Below are 15,196 nucleotides of genomic sequence, written 5' to 3'. Positions count from 1 at the left end.
GACATGTTAAAATTATACAAAACTCAAATTTCGATTTCCATAAATAAAGTTTGATTGGAACATAGCCATGCTTATTCACTTACGAATTGTTTATGGCTGCTTTTGTCTTATAATAGAGTTGAATAGTTGTGACAGAGACTAACAAAACCAAAAATCTTTAGTGTATGGCCCTTCACAGAGTAAGTTTGCTGAATTCTGTATGATGAACTGTTATTTTGTGGAGTTAAAATTTCTCCTTAGAAACTGTGAGAATAGAATTACAGAGTCAGTCTTAGAATTTCAAGTTAGGTTACGAGATTACTGCATATCCTTACGATCTTTTAAGACTTGAGAAAGTAGAGTGGCCCTTCTGTAAATGATAGAAACATAACTTTTCAGGTAAATTGTTGATTTTGCTCTGGTGAAAGCAATAAATAGTGGCTATCTTTATTAACTGGAACATGAAAGAAAGTGAAGATAGAACCAAAGAGATTACATACAGGTTAAGCAGTGCTAGAAAATGAGCTATAACTCTGGTTAATAGCTGACAGATATTGGTGGAGGACCACCATCTCAGTTTCAGTGCTTTTAAAAACCATGTAAAATAGACATATTGCTTGGACTAATACAAGAGATAGTTAATCCTTATTATATTGGCTTCCCTGGTGGCTCAGTGGTAAACAATCTGCCTGCCAGTATAGGAATGCTGGAGCACAGGTTCGATCCCTGGGCTGGGAAGATTGACTTTAATTATTCTGCGTCTTTTCCCCTCAGGGATTCTGGTTGTTGTTGTTCAGTTGCTAAGTACCATGGATAATTATCTGATTATTTTTTAAAATCAGTATACTAATGTCCACAGATATAATTTGATAATGTGTATAGAATTTTCTGTGACTCCTGATAGTTATTTGTCTGTGGTACATTTCTTTTGCTGATTGTTTTTGCAAAGTAGATTCCTAACAATAAGAATATGCCATAGAGAAGAAAGGAGTGTTCCTATGTCATTTATAGAAAAGGACATGGAAAAGGACCTAGGATTGTTAGAAAATACCACTTCTTGGTTTTAGTACTCTGAGCAATCTGACTTTTTATGGTAGTGAGATTAATAATAAAGGTACCTATGTCAACAACAAAACTGTATTGATCATTGATACTTACATGTAGTTCTCTTAATTGTTGAGTTGTATTTTTTCCCTCTAAGTGGCATCATTGGGCCGAATTTATAAATTTTGAGACTTCTAAACCTGTACAATATATTGGATCATTCAATGGCCCTTCTACTTGTAATTTTTCTAAGCATAGACATAGAGGACCAAGGGTCTTCTAGTATTGTTTTGAAAATGTTCAACTTTATATTGGAGATAACCTAAACTGGTATTGTCCTATTCCAGTTTATTTTTCTGAATAAGTCCACCCGTTTTATATATTGGGTTGGCCAAAATATTTCTATGATATGGAAAAGTTGGAATGAACTTTTTGGCTAACCCAATATAAAAAAGAGGCTCAATTTGCTTCAGATATTAGATCTACCTCATAATGCTGTTTGGAGATTATTGAAATCTAGTTTTAAACTCTTCTATTTATTAATCTTTATAGTTTTTCTATTTTGTATTTTTCATCCACTTTATCATTAAAGACTTCAGAAATAAATGTCCTTGTATAGTGCATTTCTTATTTTTTTTTAACCCATTCCAGGACTTTGAAAAAATTATGCACAGCTGGACTATTTAAATCCTTTCTTGATCTTTCCCATCCTGTTCTTTTAACAATTTTTTTCCCCCACACAAAGTTCTAACAATTAAGTGAATCGGTTGGTCTAGATCTGATAGAATCTAACAAAATCTTGTATTTCAAAGCAAATTTCTGTATTCCTGAGGATTAAGAAAACCTTTGGTCCCATCACTTCATGGGAAATAGATGGAAAAACAGTGGAAACAGTGTCAGACTTTATTTTTTTGGGCTCCAAAATCACTGCAGATGCTGATTGCAGCCATGAAATTAAAAGACGCTTGCTCCTTGGAAGGAAAGTTATGACCAACCTTGATAGTATATTAAAAAGCAGAGACATTACTTTGCCAACCAAGGTCCGTCTAGTCAAGGCAATGGTTTTTCCCGTGGTCATGTATGGATGTGAGAGTTGGACTGTGAAGAAAGCTGATCGCCGAAGAATCGATGCTTTTGAGCTGTGGTGTTGGAGAAGACTCTTGAGAGTCCCTTATACTGCAAGGAGATCCAACCAGTCTATTCTAAAGGAGATCAATCCTGGATGTTCATTGGAGGGACTGATGCTAAAGCTGAAACTGCAATACTTTGGCCACCTCATGCGACGAGTTGACTCACTGGAAAAGACTCTGATGCTGGGAAAGGTTGGGGGCGGGAGGAGAAGGGGACGACCGAGAATGAGATGGCTGGATGGCATCACCAACTCTGTGGACGTGGGTTTGAGTGTACTCCGGGAGTTGGTGATGGACAGGGAGGCCTGGCGTGCTGTGATTCATGGGGTCGCGGAGAGTCGGACACGACTGAGCGACTGAACTGAACTGAACTGAAGAAAACCTTTAATTATAGACCTCAACTCAGATGTAGAAGGGTTTCATTCCATACTTATAATCTGTCTTCAGGTATAGCATGGAAACAATGTTCATTGTGATTGATTCTTTCTTGAGAAAAAGGTGAGAAAGGAAGGTTGCTTAGGAAGTAAAGGAAGGAAAAGAAATAGGGTGAGAAGGAGAGAGAAGATAAAGTTGTATAGAGAAAAATATTATTTTAGTCTTGGGAATATGTGAGGTGTAGCTACTGTGTCCTTCTCCTGAGAGACAGTGTTTAATCACTGACTTTACGTACAAATGATCTAAAATTGGCAAATGACAATAAAAGTAGCTGTATTAATATGGCTAATACATGTATGGACTGAGGAATAAAATGAAATGCTGTGTTCGGCAAAGAAATTATGACCGTGCTTGCCATTAGGGAGTTGCCCTCCAGTAGAAGCAACAGAGAGTGAGGGAACTATTATGAACTGTGCACTCTGTGTACTGGACATGCTGCTAGACCTGGTAAATATTTTATTTGATCTTCAAAATAATCCTAGAAATATGCATATTACTCTCCCTTTTTCCATCTCATATTAGGGTAATGAAAACTTAAGAAATTTTAAATAGTCTTACCAGTGTTACACAGCAAGAAGTACATGAAGCTAGGATTTGAATCTGATCTAGGATATATACAAATGACTAGAACGCAGGATGAGACATACAATTACAAAGGCATAAAAATTGGTCACTGTGGTTTAACACTGTTGAAGTCTCTTTAGGAGTATTTAAGTGGGCACTTCATGAAGATGGTAGCATTTGAACTGGGTTTTGCAGTTTGAGGGTAGGGTTTTAACAGGTGGATATGGTAAGGAAGACAAATGAGTGACAGCACTGGGATTGAGTCTAATTCAGTCTGAAGATAAAACCTACTTTCTTTCCATTACACAAAACCAGAACAGTGAGAGAATGTGTGGGAAGCCAGTGTGACTGAAAAGGAACTGTAATACTTTGAAGAGAGTTATAGAAAAAAAGATTGAAAAGGAAGTTTAAGGCAAGAACATGAGGAGACCTTCAGTGCAAATACAACAATATAGAATAAATCAACAATATAGGTTCTACAATATAGAATAAATCATTCCAAATACCATGATTATCTATGGAGATTACATTTAATTTCTCTTCTTGGCAACTCTTATCTCAGGACCAGTATTTCAGAGGGCCTGATGGGTGGGCTAAATGGTAATTGGTGTGAGGCTAAAAGGAGGAGAATTGGAAAATGCTTTTGATGGGAGCCAGTGTTTTCTCTTATGTATTTTTAGATCAAACCATTTTTTGGTATGAAACCTTTATCAGAGGCTGATAGAGAAAGAGCAGGAAATCAGAAGATTCCAAAGCTAACTGAATTATTGGAACTTGCACAGAAGGAAAAAAAGTTTGTGATCTTTGATCTTAATAGCCCTGCACCAAGTCATTCTCTCAGAGCTTTGTATGTCCACCATGTAGTAAGCATAATCCTTGACTCTCAGATTGAGCAACGTCTGGTATGTCTATCTTAGTATTTGTGGTAGACGTTGGTGGGTGGGTCACATGTCCCATGACCATAGCAGTTGAATCTGACCTACCTTGTACATCTTCCTTGGGATCCTTAAATAATTTTGCTCCTGATAAAAATGAAGATGACTATTTTATATAGCTATATTTGGCAATCTAAGAATGACCCCTTAAATTTGTATCAGTGGGGGAAAACATTGAGTCTATTTGTTATTCAAAGCCAAATGAATTGTCACCCCTCTGTTAAAAGGGAATATGTGTTTAATGGCTGTATGACGTGACTTGCACCATCACCAAAATACATCTATTAGAAAGGGCCTGGGCACGGAACACTTAAGACTTTGAGGACTAGGCTTTCATTAATAATATAGAAAGGACATCTTGTTCTTATTTGAGCAGAGATTTATTCATCATGTTTTTCAGAAGCTACTCTGCATTTGGGCAGTCATTCCAAATGTCAGATTCTCAGAATATGGAAGAATGCTATGAAAGAAACAAATATGTGGGTTTTTTTCAAATAGAACCATTTCCATAGATGAATCATAATAGCCTTCCCTGCTGGCAGGAAATGACGTCTCACAAAGATGATTTTTAGTATCAGTCAGAGGAGGTGTTTATGATTCTAACCTTTCTTCCATACCTCCTTTAGCTAGTGTGGTGACACAGAGGACCCTTGGTTCCATGATGTTAACTGGGAAAACTCAACTCCAGAACAACCCTGGTGAAAGTCCCTTTATAAGAATTCATCAGACAGTATTTGCGAGGTTGACTCTTTCACCAAGGTCTAGAATCTCTCTGCTCCTTATAGACTGTTACCTATGCTGGAATGGGGCTCCTCCAATTCTATGTAGGATCTGTTTGTACCTAGAGAGCTGATTATCCACTGAAAGACTTCCCATTTCTCCTTACAGATTTTTTGGTTGCCAGATTTTGAAAGGGAGTATGTCAAGAAAAAAGCTCCTGGTTTTCAGCAAGTGGGCCGGTTATTCTCTGTTGAACGCCTCACAAAAGAAAATATCACTAGAATAAACATTGACTACAAGAACTTGTTCTACAATGGGATGAGGTAAGTGTTTGACCGCACTTTCCTCGGCACGTATTGCCTTACTTGGCAGGAAATCTGCATCCCAGCCAAGCTACGTAGGTTCCTCTTCCCATCTCAGGGTTTCCGTGTGTAGTTGTCTTTCTGGAATCCCGTCTTCATCTTCTTATCCTTCCCTTACTCTGTGCCAACAAACATTTATCCAAGTTACACTCTGTTCCTGGAACCTGCTCTTCAGCCCCTTCCCCTTTATGCTTCAGTCTCTCATTCAGCACACCCTTTTGTGTGCTTGCTGTTTTTGTTATTATATAAAGTGATCACTGAAAAGTAAGAACTCAAAAAGTGGTTGATTTCCTTCTGCACTACCAGATGGATTGAAGTACCTAAAAAAAACTTTGTGATCCAGATAGCCAGATTTCTCATAGATAGAATTTGAAACATAATTAAATCATTATTAGAAAAATCCTTAAAACAGCCAAGCATGAGAAGAAACTGAAATTCTCAGTCGCCACATTTATAATTACATAGTCAGAGACAGAGTTTTCAGAATTAAAAGCACCTGAGAATAAAATGGTAAATTTTTCAGATTTAATTGTTGTTAGTCACTGCTTACATTAGTCCCTGTGTTGTTGTTCAGTCACTAAGTCATGTCTGACTCTTTGCGACCCCATAGACTGCAGCACGCCAGGCTTCCCTGTCCTTCACTGTCTCCTGGTTTTTGCGCAAACTCTTGTCCCTTAAGTCAGTGATGCCATCCAGCCGTCTCATCCTCTGTTACCCTCTTCTACTGCCCTCAGTCTTTCCTAGCATCAGTGTATTTTCCATTGTGTGAGCTCGTTGCATCAGGTGGCCAAAGTATTGAAACTTTTAACTTCAGCATCAATTCTTCCAGTGAATATTCAGGTTGATTTCCTTTAGGATAGGGGCTTCCCTCATAGCTCAGTTGGTAAAGAATCTGCCTGCAATGCAGGAGACCCCAGTTCGATTTCTGAGTAGGGAAGATCCTCTGGAGAGGGGATAGGCTATCCATTCCAGTATTCTTGGGCTTCCCTTGTGGCTCAGCTCTTAAAGAATCCACCTGCAATGTGGGAGACCTGGGTTTGATCCCTGGGTTGGAAAGATCCCCTGGAGAAGGGAAAGGCTACCCACCCCAGGGATCTGGCCTGGAGAATTCCATGGACTGTGTAGTCATGGGGTCACAAAGAGTCGGACACGACTGAGTGACTTTCACTTTCCTTTAGGATTGACTGGTTTGATCTCCTTGTTGTTCAAGGGACTCTCAAGAGCCTTCTCCAGAATCACAGTTTGAAAGCATCAGTTCTTTGGCACTCAGCCTTCTTTATGGTCCAACTCTCACATTCGTATGTGACTACTGGAAAAACCATAACTTTAACTATACGGACCTTTGTTAGCAAAGTGATGTCTCCGCTTTTTAATGCGCTGTCTAGGTTTGTCATAGCTTCTCTCAAGGAGCAAGTATCTTTTAATTTCATGACTACAGTCACCATCTGCAATGCTTTTAGAGCCCAATAAAATAAAATCAGCCTGTTTCCACTTTTTCCCCATCTATTTGTCATGAAGGGATGGGATGGGATACCATAATCTTAGTATTTTGAATGTTGAGTTTTAAGCTAGCTTTTTCACTCTCCTCTTTCACCCTCATCAAGAGACTGTTTAGTTCCTCTTTATTTTCTGCCATTGGAGTGGTGTCATCTGAATATCTGAGGTTGTTGATATTTTTCTCACCAATCTTGGTTCCTGCTTGTGCTTCATCCAGTCCGGCATTTTGCATGCTGTACTCTGCATATAAGTTAAATAAGCAGGGTGACAGTATACAGTCTTGACGTACTCCTTTCCCAATTTGGAACTAGTCCATTGTTCCATGTCTGGTTCTAACTGTTGCTTCTTGACCTGCATACAAATTTCTCAGGAGGCAGGTTAGATGGTCTGGTATTCCCATGTCTTGAAGAATTTTCTGCAGTTTTTTGTGATCCACACGGTCAAAGGCTTTAGCATAATCAATAAAGCAGAAGTAGATGTTTTTCTGGAATTATCTTGCTTTCTCTATGATCCAGCGGATGTTGGCAATTTGATCTCTGGTTCCTCTGCCTTTTCTAAATCCAGCTTGTATATTTGAAAGTTCTTTTCCGATGATTCTAAATGCTTCAGAGACTGAACATATATATGTGTTTTGTCCAGATATACATATGTATCTCCATATCTCCAAAATCTCTTTGAGCTACAGAAATTCCTCTAGATTCATTTTTGTATCTCAAGTCATGAGCTAGGCTATTGGATTTACCTCTTATCATGTTCTGGCTTTTCCAGACTCTCTGGCTTTGGGGGAGTTGATCATAAAATATATATATATATATTTTTTTTTTCTTTAAGCATTAGAAAATTATACATGTTTTACCTCTCTTTCCTATTTAGAAGTTTTCTTTTTGCCCAACTATTCCTCTGTTTTGAGTGTATGTCTATTCCTTTCTACTTTTCATCAAAGAAAAAATGACTCAAAGGTGATTTCTTTCTCTGCTAATCATAATTTAGATTAATTTAGTAGTTGAAAAATAATTATAATTACTTTCACTTACTGAGCCTTTATTATGTGTCAAGTTCTGTTGGTTAACCACAGGCTCTTTTTTAAATTCTAGTTTACACATCAGCTATATGTGTGACTTTGGACAAGTTTTAATAATCAGTTTTCTCATTTGTAAATTAAGGATAACAATAACCTGATGGAAGGGTTAAAAGATTAAGTGACATACTACATATATGCACAGAACAAAATGATGGGCAAATGTATGAACACAGTAAATGTTACCTGTTGTTTCATCATCACCATCATTACATGCTGTGCTCTATAAATTAGCATCACCCCCCATGTTTCAAATGAGGAATCTTGTCTCTAAGGAGGAAAAGTTCAGGGAGGTTCAGTTCAGTTCAGTTCAGTCGCTCAGTCGTGTCCGACTCTTTGCGACCCCATGAATTACAGCAAGCCAGACCTCCCTGTCCATCACCTGGAGTTCACTCAAACTCACCTCCATCTCAAACTCACCTCCATCGAGTCGGTGATGCCATCCAGCCATCTCATTCTCTGTCGTCCCCGTCTCCTCCCACCCCCAATCTCTCCTAGCATCAGACTCTTTTCCAGTGAGTCAACTCATCGCATGAGGTGGTCAAAGTATTGGAGTTTCAGCTTTAGCATCAGTCCTTCCAATGAACACCCAGGATTGATCTCCTTTAGAATGGACTGGTTGGATCTCCTTGCAGTCCAAGGGACTCTCAAGAGTCTTCTCCAGCACCACAGTTCAAAAGCATCAATTCTTCGGCAATCAGCTTTCTTCACAGTCTAACTCTCACATCCATACATGACCACGGAAAAAACCATAGCCTTGACTAGACAGACCTTGGTTGGCAAAGTAATGTCTCTGCTTTTTAATATGCTATCAAGGTTGGTCATAACTTTCCTTCCAAGGAGTAAATGTCTTTTAATTTCCTGGCTGCAATCAGCATCTGCAGTGATTTTGGAGCCCCCCAAAATAAAATCTGACACTGTTTCCACTGTTTCCCCATCTATTTCCCATGAAGTGATGGGACCAGATGCCATGATCTTCGTTTTCTGAATGTTGAGCTTCAAGCCAAACTTTTCATGCTCCTCTTTTACTTTCATCAAGAGGCCTTTGAGTTCCTCTTCACTTTCTGCCATAAGGGTGGTGTCATCTGCATATCTGAGGTTATTGATATTTCTCCCGGCAATCTTGATTCCAGCTTGTTCTTCTTCCAGCCCAGCATTTCTCATGATGTACTCTGCATATAGGTTAAATAAGCAGGGTGACAATATACAGCCTTGACGTACTTCTTTTCCGATTTGGAACCAGTCTGCTGTTCCATGTCCAGTTCTAACTGTTTCTTCCTGACCTGCATACAGGTTTCTCAAGAGGCAGGTCAGGTGGTCTGGTATTCCCATCTCTTTCAGAATTTTCCACAGTTTATTGTGATCCACACAGTCAAAGGCTTTGGCATAGTCAATGACCTAAATTCCATACAGTTGGTCAGTGGGGGACCACACTGAGGTTTAAATATAGGTTTGACAGATTCCCCAGTGTTAATTATTTTACTAGTAATTTTTAAAAGTTATTCCTTGGCCATAGTTATATGGAAATAGTATCAGCTGACATCAGACTTTAAGAGGGATCAGTCATATCCTGAGTCCTATTAGAAAATCAAGTGGCCTAATCAAACTTAAAAGCTTTTGCACAGCAAAGGAAACCATAAAGAAAACAAAATAACCTACAGACTGGGAAAAAATAATCACAAATGATTCCAACAGGGGCGGGCTTAATTTCCAAATATACAATTAGTTTAAATTGGTTAATAGTCTTTACTGCATTTTCCTCCTGCTTTTTCTGTGGAGTTAACACAAAGCATTAGGTTGCAAATCAAACTCATACACATCAGAGAACTTACCATTAAGTTTTATTATTAATTTCAAAGATAAAGAAGGCAGTCAGCAGGCTCAGACAAAGCAAGGAGAGTTCAGAAACATTGATTTCAACTTTGCAGGTTTCTTCCTTTGTTGGACACATACCCTATGGGCCATAGTAATAGATATAGGCTCCAAATGTGTTTTTATGGGGTTATTTCACTTTGAAGGAGAACATTTGAGCTATAAAACATCTGCATTTAATACTCCCAGAGAATTGCATAGCTTTTGTGACCTTGTCCAAGGACCCATACTTCATAAATCCACATTCTGTATTTATTTACAAAATATGTAATAAAAAGTAATCAACCAGGAACTTCCATTAAAGAACATAGTCTATATATAAAGACCTCTCTTTCTAGCATTGTTCTATTTAGAAGAGACGTAGCAATCATGTTCACAAGGAGATTAGACCATGTCTTCTGCCTTCTTCCTTCTGGGAGCAACCTCTTCAGTCAGAGAGAAATTAAGGGCTCCCTGTGCTTCATCTGTCAGTTATAGAAAAGGGGATGTAATATTTCCAGCTGACCGTTGATATCTGTATTTCTCCCTTTGGCTGTGTTTGTTGTTATTGTGATTGGTGTGGTTGTTTGGCTTCTCATATTTTAAACTCCTTTTTTTAAGGTGTATTTGCATGTAGAATTGTTAGATTTTTCTCATGGATTTATTACCATCCTTTCATTATGAAATGTCCCTTCTCTCTGGTTATAATTCTTGCCTAAAGATTACTTTTATTAATATTGCCACACTGGCTTTCTTATAATTCATGTTTCTGTGGCATTTCTTTTTTTGTTCTTTATCTTTGAACTGCTTTGTGTCTTTATGTTTAAAGTACATCTCTTTCTCAAAGACTTAGAGAACAAGCTTATTGTTGCCGGGGCCAAAGATAGGGGGAAGGGATAGTTAGGGAATTTAGGATGAACATGTACATACTGCTATATTTAAAATGCATAAGCAACAAGGCGGAGAAGGCAATGGCAAGCCACTCCAGTACTCTTGCCTAGAAAATCCCATGGATGGAGGAGGCTGGTAGGCTGCAGTCCGTGGGGTCGCTAAGGGTCGGACACGACTGGAGTGACTTAGCAGCAGCAGCAAGCAACAAGGACTTACTGTATAGCACATGGAACTCTGCTCAGTGTTATGTGGCATTTTGAACCTTCCAGTCAGGATGGGAGTTTGGGGGAGAATGGATATATGTATATGTATGGCTGAGTCCCTTTGCTGTTCACCTGAAACTATCACAACATTGTTAATCGGCTGTACCTGAATACAAAATAAAGTTTTTAAAAAATAAGGTATATCTCTGATAAAGTGAAAGCGGAAGTCGCTCAGTTGTGTCCGACTCTTTGTGACCGCATGGACTATACAATCCATGGAATTCTCCAGGCCAGAATCCTGGAGTGTGTAACCTTTCCCTTCTCCAGGGGATCTTTCCAAACCAGGGATCAAAGCCAGGTCTCCCACACTGCAGGTGGATTCTTTACCAGCTGAGCCACAAGGGAAGCCCATATCTATTATAAATAGAATATTATTGGTTCTTGTTTTTATATTTAGTGGGACAGTCTCTGCTTTTCAGTGGGCATATCTGACCCATTAATATTTAGTTTATGAATGAATATACTTAGGTTTATATTACGTCTTGCCATTTTTCCTATTTGTCCTCTTTATTCTAGATTGGTTATTTGGTCATTCTCTTCCTGACTTTCAATTTTTTAAGTTCATTGATTATTTCCTATCTTCTCTAGTGACGTTTTACATTTTTGAATTAATTTTTTACTAGTTGCTCTAGAAATTATAAGAAGTATTCTTCAGTTCAGTCACTCAGTCATGTCCAACTCTTTGAGACCCCCTGAATCACAGCACGCCAGGCCTCTCTGTCCATCACCAATTCCTGGAGTTCACTCAAACCCATGTCCATTCAGTTGGTGCTGCCATCCAGCCATCTCATTCTCTGTTGTCCCCTTCTCCTCCTGCCTCCAATCCCTCCCAGTATCAGAGTCTTTTCCAGTGAGTCAACTTGTCACATGAGGTGGCCAAAGTACCATAGTTTCAGCTTTAGCATCAGTCCTTCCAATGAACATCCAGGACTGATCTCCTTTAGAATGGACTCGTTGGAACTCCTTGCAGTCCAAGGGACTCTCAAGAGTCTTCTCCAACCTTATTACAATTCACCTTTGGATAATTTTTCTACAACATAGAGTATAGAATATTGAAATCGTAATTCCATTGACTATCTGCTGTCCTTTGTGCTATTGTTGTGATGAATAATATTTTAGTTATAAACCCCAGAGTACATTTTTATTATATTTTTAAAATTATCAGTAATATTTTTTAAATTAAACATTTTAAGATTAAATTAAGTTTAGATTTAATTTAAAATTTAAATTAAACTTTTGAAATAATTGCATGCTGACTTATAAGAAATAATACAAAATGATGCTGTATACCTTTTATCCTATTTACTCCAATGGTAAACTTGTAAAATTTTAGTACAATATCAAAACCAAGGTATTGGTGTCAATGCAATCCACCAATATTATTCAGATTTCTGCTGCTTTGCTTATATCACTTTTGTATGTGTTTTGTATATATAGTGCTACTGTGCAGTTTTATTACATGTGTAGGGTAGTGATTCCAATGCCACAACCAAGACACACTGGTTTCATCACCAGAAGTATTCCTATTGTTTCTCTCTCATAACCACACTCCTCTTACTTCCTTCCGCTTCCCCTCACCTCAGACCCTAACTCTTCACAATCACGAATCTAGTCTCCACTTTTATTATTTTGTCGTTTTGAGAATATAATATAAATAGAATCATAAAATATGTAAACAGTTGTTATTGGCATTTTTTCATTCATTGTAGTTCCCTTTGAGTGTTATCCAGGTTTTGCATGTATCAATAGTTTATTTTTTCATTGCTGAATAGTATTCCATTGTATGGATGTACTGAAATTTATTTAATCATTCATCAACACCATGGTACAAATACACATAATGTAAAATGTGCTATCTTAATTAATCATTTTAATATACATTGATTACATTGTACAACCACTCCTGCCATCAATCTACCTTTTCATCTTGTATACTCAATTCTATACTCATTAAACAGTAATATCCCTACCAACTCTTCCATCCCAGATCCTGGCAACCCCCATTCTGCTCTCTCTATTTTGACTTATATAAGTTGAAATTATACAGATATTTGTCTTTTTATAACTGGCTTATTTCGCTTTGAATAAAGTCCTCAAGGTTCATCTATGTTAAATCTGTCCATTGCAGAATTTCCTTCTATTTGAAAGCTAAATAATATTCCATTGCATGTATATACCACAGTTTGCTTATTTATTCATGAGTTGATGAACACTTGAATTGCTTCCATATTATGTGCAGTGCTGAGCTGAGCTTAGTCACTTAGTCGTGTCTGATTCATTGCGACCCCGTGGATCGTAGCCTGCCAGGCACCTCTGTCCATGGGGATTCTCTAGGCCGTAATACTGGAGTGGGTTGCCTTGCCCTTCTCCAGGGGATCTCCCCAACCCAGGGATCAAACCCAGGTCTCCTTCATTGCAGGCAGATTCTTTACCATCTGAGCCACCAGGGAAGCCCTAGTTAGAGTGAATAATGCTGCTATGAACATGAATATACATATATATCTTTAAGACCCTCCTTTCAATTATTTTTACTGTATATCTATTAAACAGACTTGCTGGATCTTATAGTAATTCTATTTTTACCTTTTTGAGAAACTGCCATACTGTTCTCCACAACAACCAATAGTACACAGGAGTTTTAATTTCTCTACATCCTCCACATTCTTATTGATTTCTGGTTTTGTTTTTTCTTTTTCTTTACATAGCCATCCTAATGAATTGGCATTAGTTCTCAAAATGTTTGGTGGAATTCAGCAGTGAAAGCAATGGGTCTAGGACTTTTCTTTGTTGGAAGATTTTTGGTTAATGATTCAGTCTCCTTATTCATTGTAGGTTTGTTTGCATTTTCTAATTCTTCATGATTACAAAATAGGTTTTGTGTTTCTAGTAATTTGTCCATGTAGGTTATCCAGTTTATTGGAATACAGCTGTTCTTAGTACTCTCTTATAATCCTTTTTATTTCTGTAAAATAGTAATGTCCCCATTTTTATTTCTGATTTCAGTAATTTGAGTCTCTTTTTTTCTTAGTAGTACATCTAGGTAAAGGTTTATCAATTTTGTTGATCTGTTTGAGGAACTAACCTTCAGGTTCATTCACTGAATTTCTCTATTGGTTTTCTGTTCTATGATTCATTTATTTCTGCTCTAATCTTTATTATGGAGAAGGAAATGGCAACCCACTCCAGTACTCTTGCCTGGAAAATCCCATGGACGGAGGAGCCTGGTAGGCTGCAGTCCATGGGATCGCTTGGACACGACTGAGCGACTTCATTTTCACTTTCATGCACTGGAGACGGAAATGGCAACCCACTCCAGTGTTCTTGTCTGGAGAATCCCAGGGACGGGGGAGCCTGGTGGGCTGCCGTCTATGGGGTCGCACAGAGTCGGACACGACTGAAGTGACTTAGCAGCAGCAGCAGCAGCGGTCTTTATTATTTTCTTCTTTTCTCTATGTTGGATCAGTTTATTCTTCTTTTGCTAGTTCCTTAATTTGCAAAATTTATTGTTTTCTAAATGTAAGGGTGTATAACTATGAATTTACCCACCATCACCACTTTTGCTGCATGCCAAATTTTAGTATATTGTGTTTTTATTCTCATTCATCTCCAAAAGGGGAAAAAAGTGAACGATGGGGAGGGAAAGGTATTGACCCTTTTAACCGCTGGTAGTCACTTCAGTGGGAGAGGTTTTTAACAATAGGGAGAGGTATAACAATCATGACATCCCCACTCTGTCTACACCTGTGTGAGCAGAAGCATCAGTCAGCCATCAAACCGCACATTCCTATTATTTGAAGGATATACTTTTGGCCCACCTTGGTTCCTACAAACTGCCCAGTCTGCCTCAGGAATATGGGGCCAACTGGCTGTCATGCACTAGGGACTCGTGTACTGCAACTGCTACTGTGCCAGGAGATGAAAGCGACCAAAGTTAACTATAACTTACCATCCAAAACTCCCCTGGAAGTTGAAAGCCTTCAACAGATTCCATAGTTCCAAAAGAATTACATTAGGCAGATTCTTTTAATGCAGTTGTTGTTTAGGTGGGGAGAGAGATTCCTAATATTTCCTTTTCAATCATCTTCCAATAATTCTCTCTTAAGCATAAGTTTTGTTTTTTCTGAAAAAAAGACCTGAGAATATAGTTGCTAGGTTATGGTAATTACTTGTCTAATTTTATGAGAGACTGCCAGACTTTTGGGGGGAAACTTTTACGTTCCTATCAGCAGTATATAATGACCCAGAGTTTCTGTATCCTTACCAATTTTTGGCATTGTCATTATTTTTGGTAGCCATTTTAAGTGTGTAAGTGACATCTCATTATGGTTTTAGTTTTCATTCTCTGATGGCTAATGATGTAGCAAATATAATTAAGTGCTTATTTCTCAATGGTATATCCTCTTAAGTGAAATGTTTCTTCATGTCCTTTCTAACTGGATCACTTGAT

At 38.1% G+C, this 15,196-nt stretch overlaps 1 protein-coding gene across 1 annotated transcript in view; it reads left to right on the top strand.

The window, feature by feature from the left end:
- LOC129548373 (glycerophosphodiester phosphodiesterase 6-like) overlaps nucleotides 1-15,196 on the top strand; it is a 145,673-nt gene that overhangs the window by 98,208 nt on the left and 32,269 nt on the right. Inside the window, exons 11-12 of the mRNA XM_088832138.1 lie at nucleotides 3,833-4,054; nucleotides 4,976-5,130. Of these exons, the coding sequence (XP_088688264.1) occupies nucleotides 3,833-4,054; nucleotides 4,976-5,130 (377 nt within the window). The remainder of the gene's footprint in view (nucleotides 1-3,832; nucleotides 4,055-4,975; nucleotides 5,131-15,196) is intronic.

Source organism: Moschus berezovskii, chromosome 25, assembly GCF_049115385.1.
Source record: "Moschus berezovskii isolate FMDL1 chromosome 25, NW_MosBer_1.0, whole genome shotgun sequence".
Taxonomy (NCBI): domain Eukaryota; kingdom Metazoa; phylum Chordata; class Mammalia; order Artiodactyla; family Moschidae; genus Moschus; species Moschus berezovskii.
This window is presented reverse-complemented; position numbering and strand designations above follow the sequence as displayed.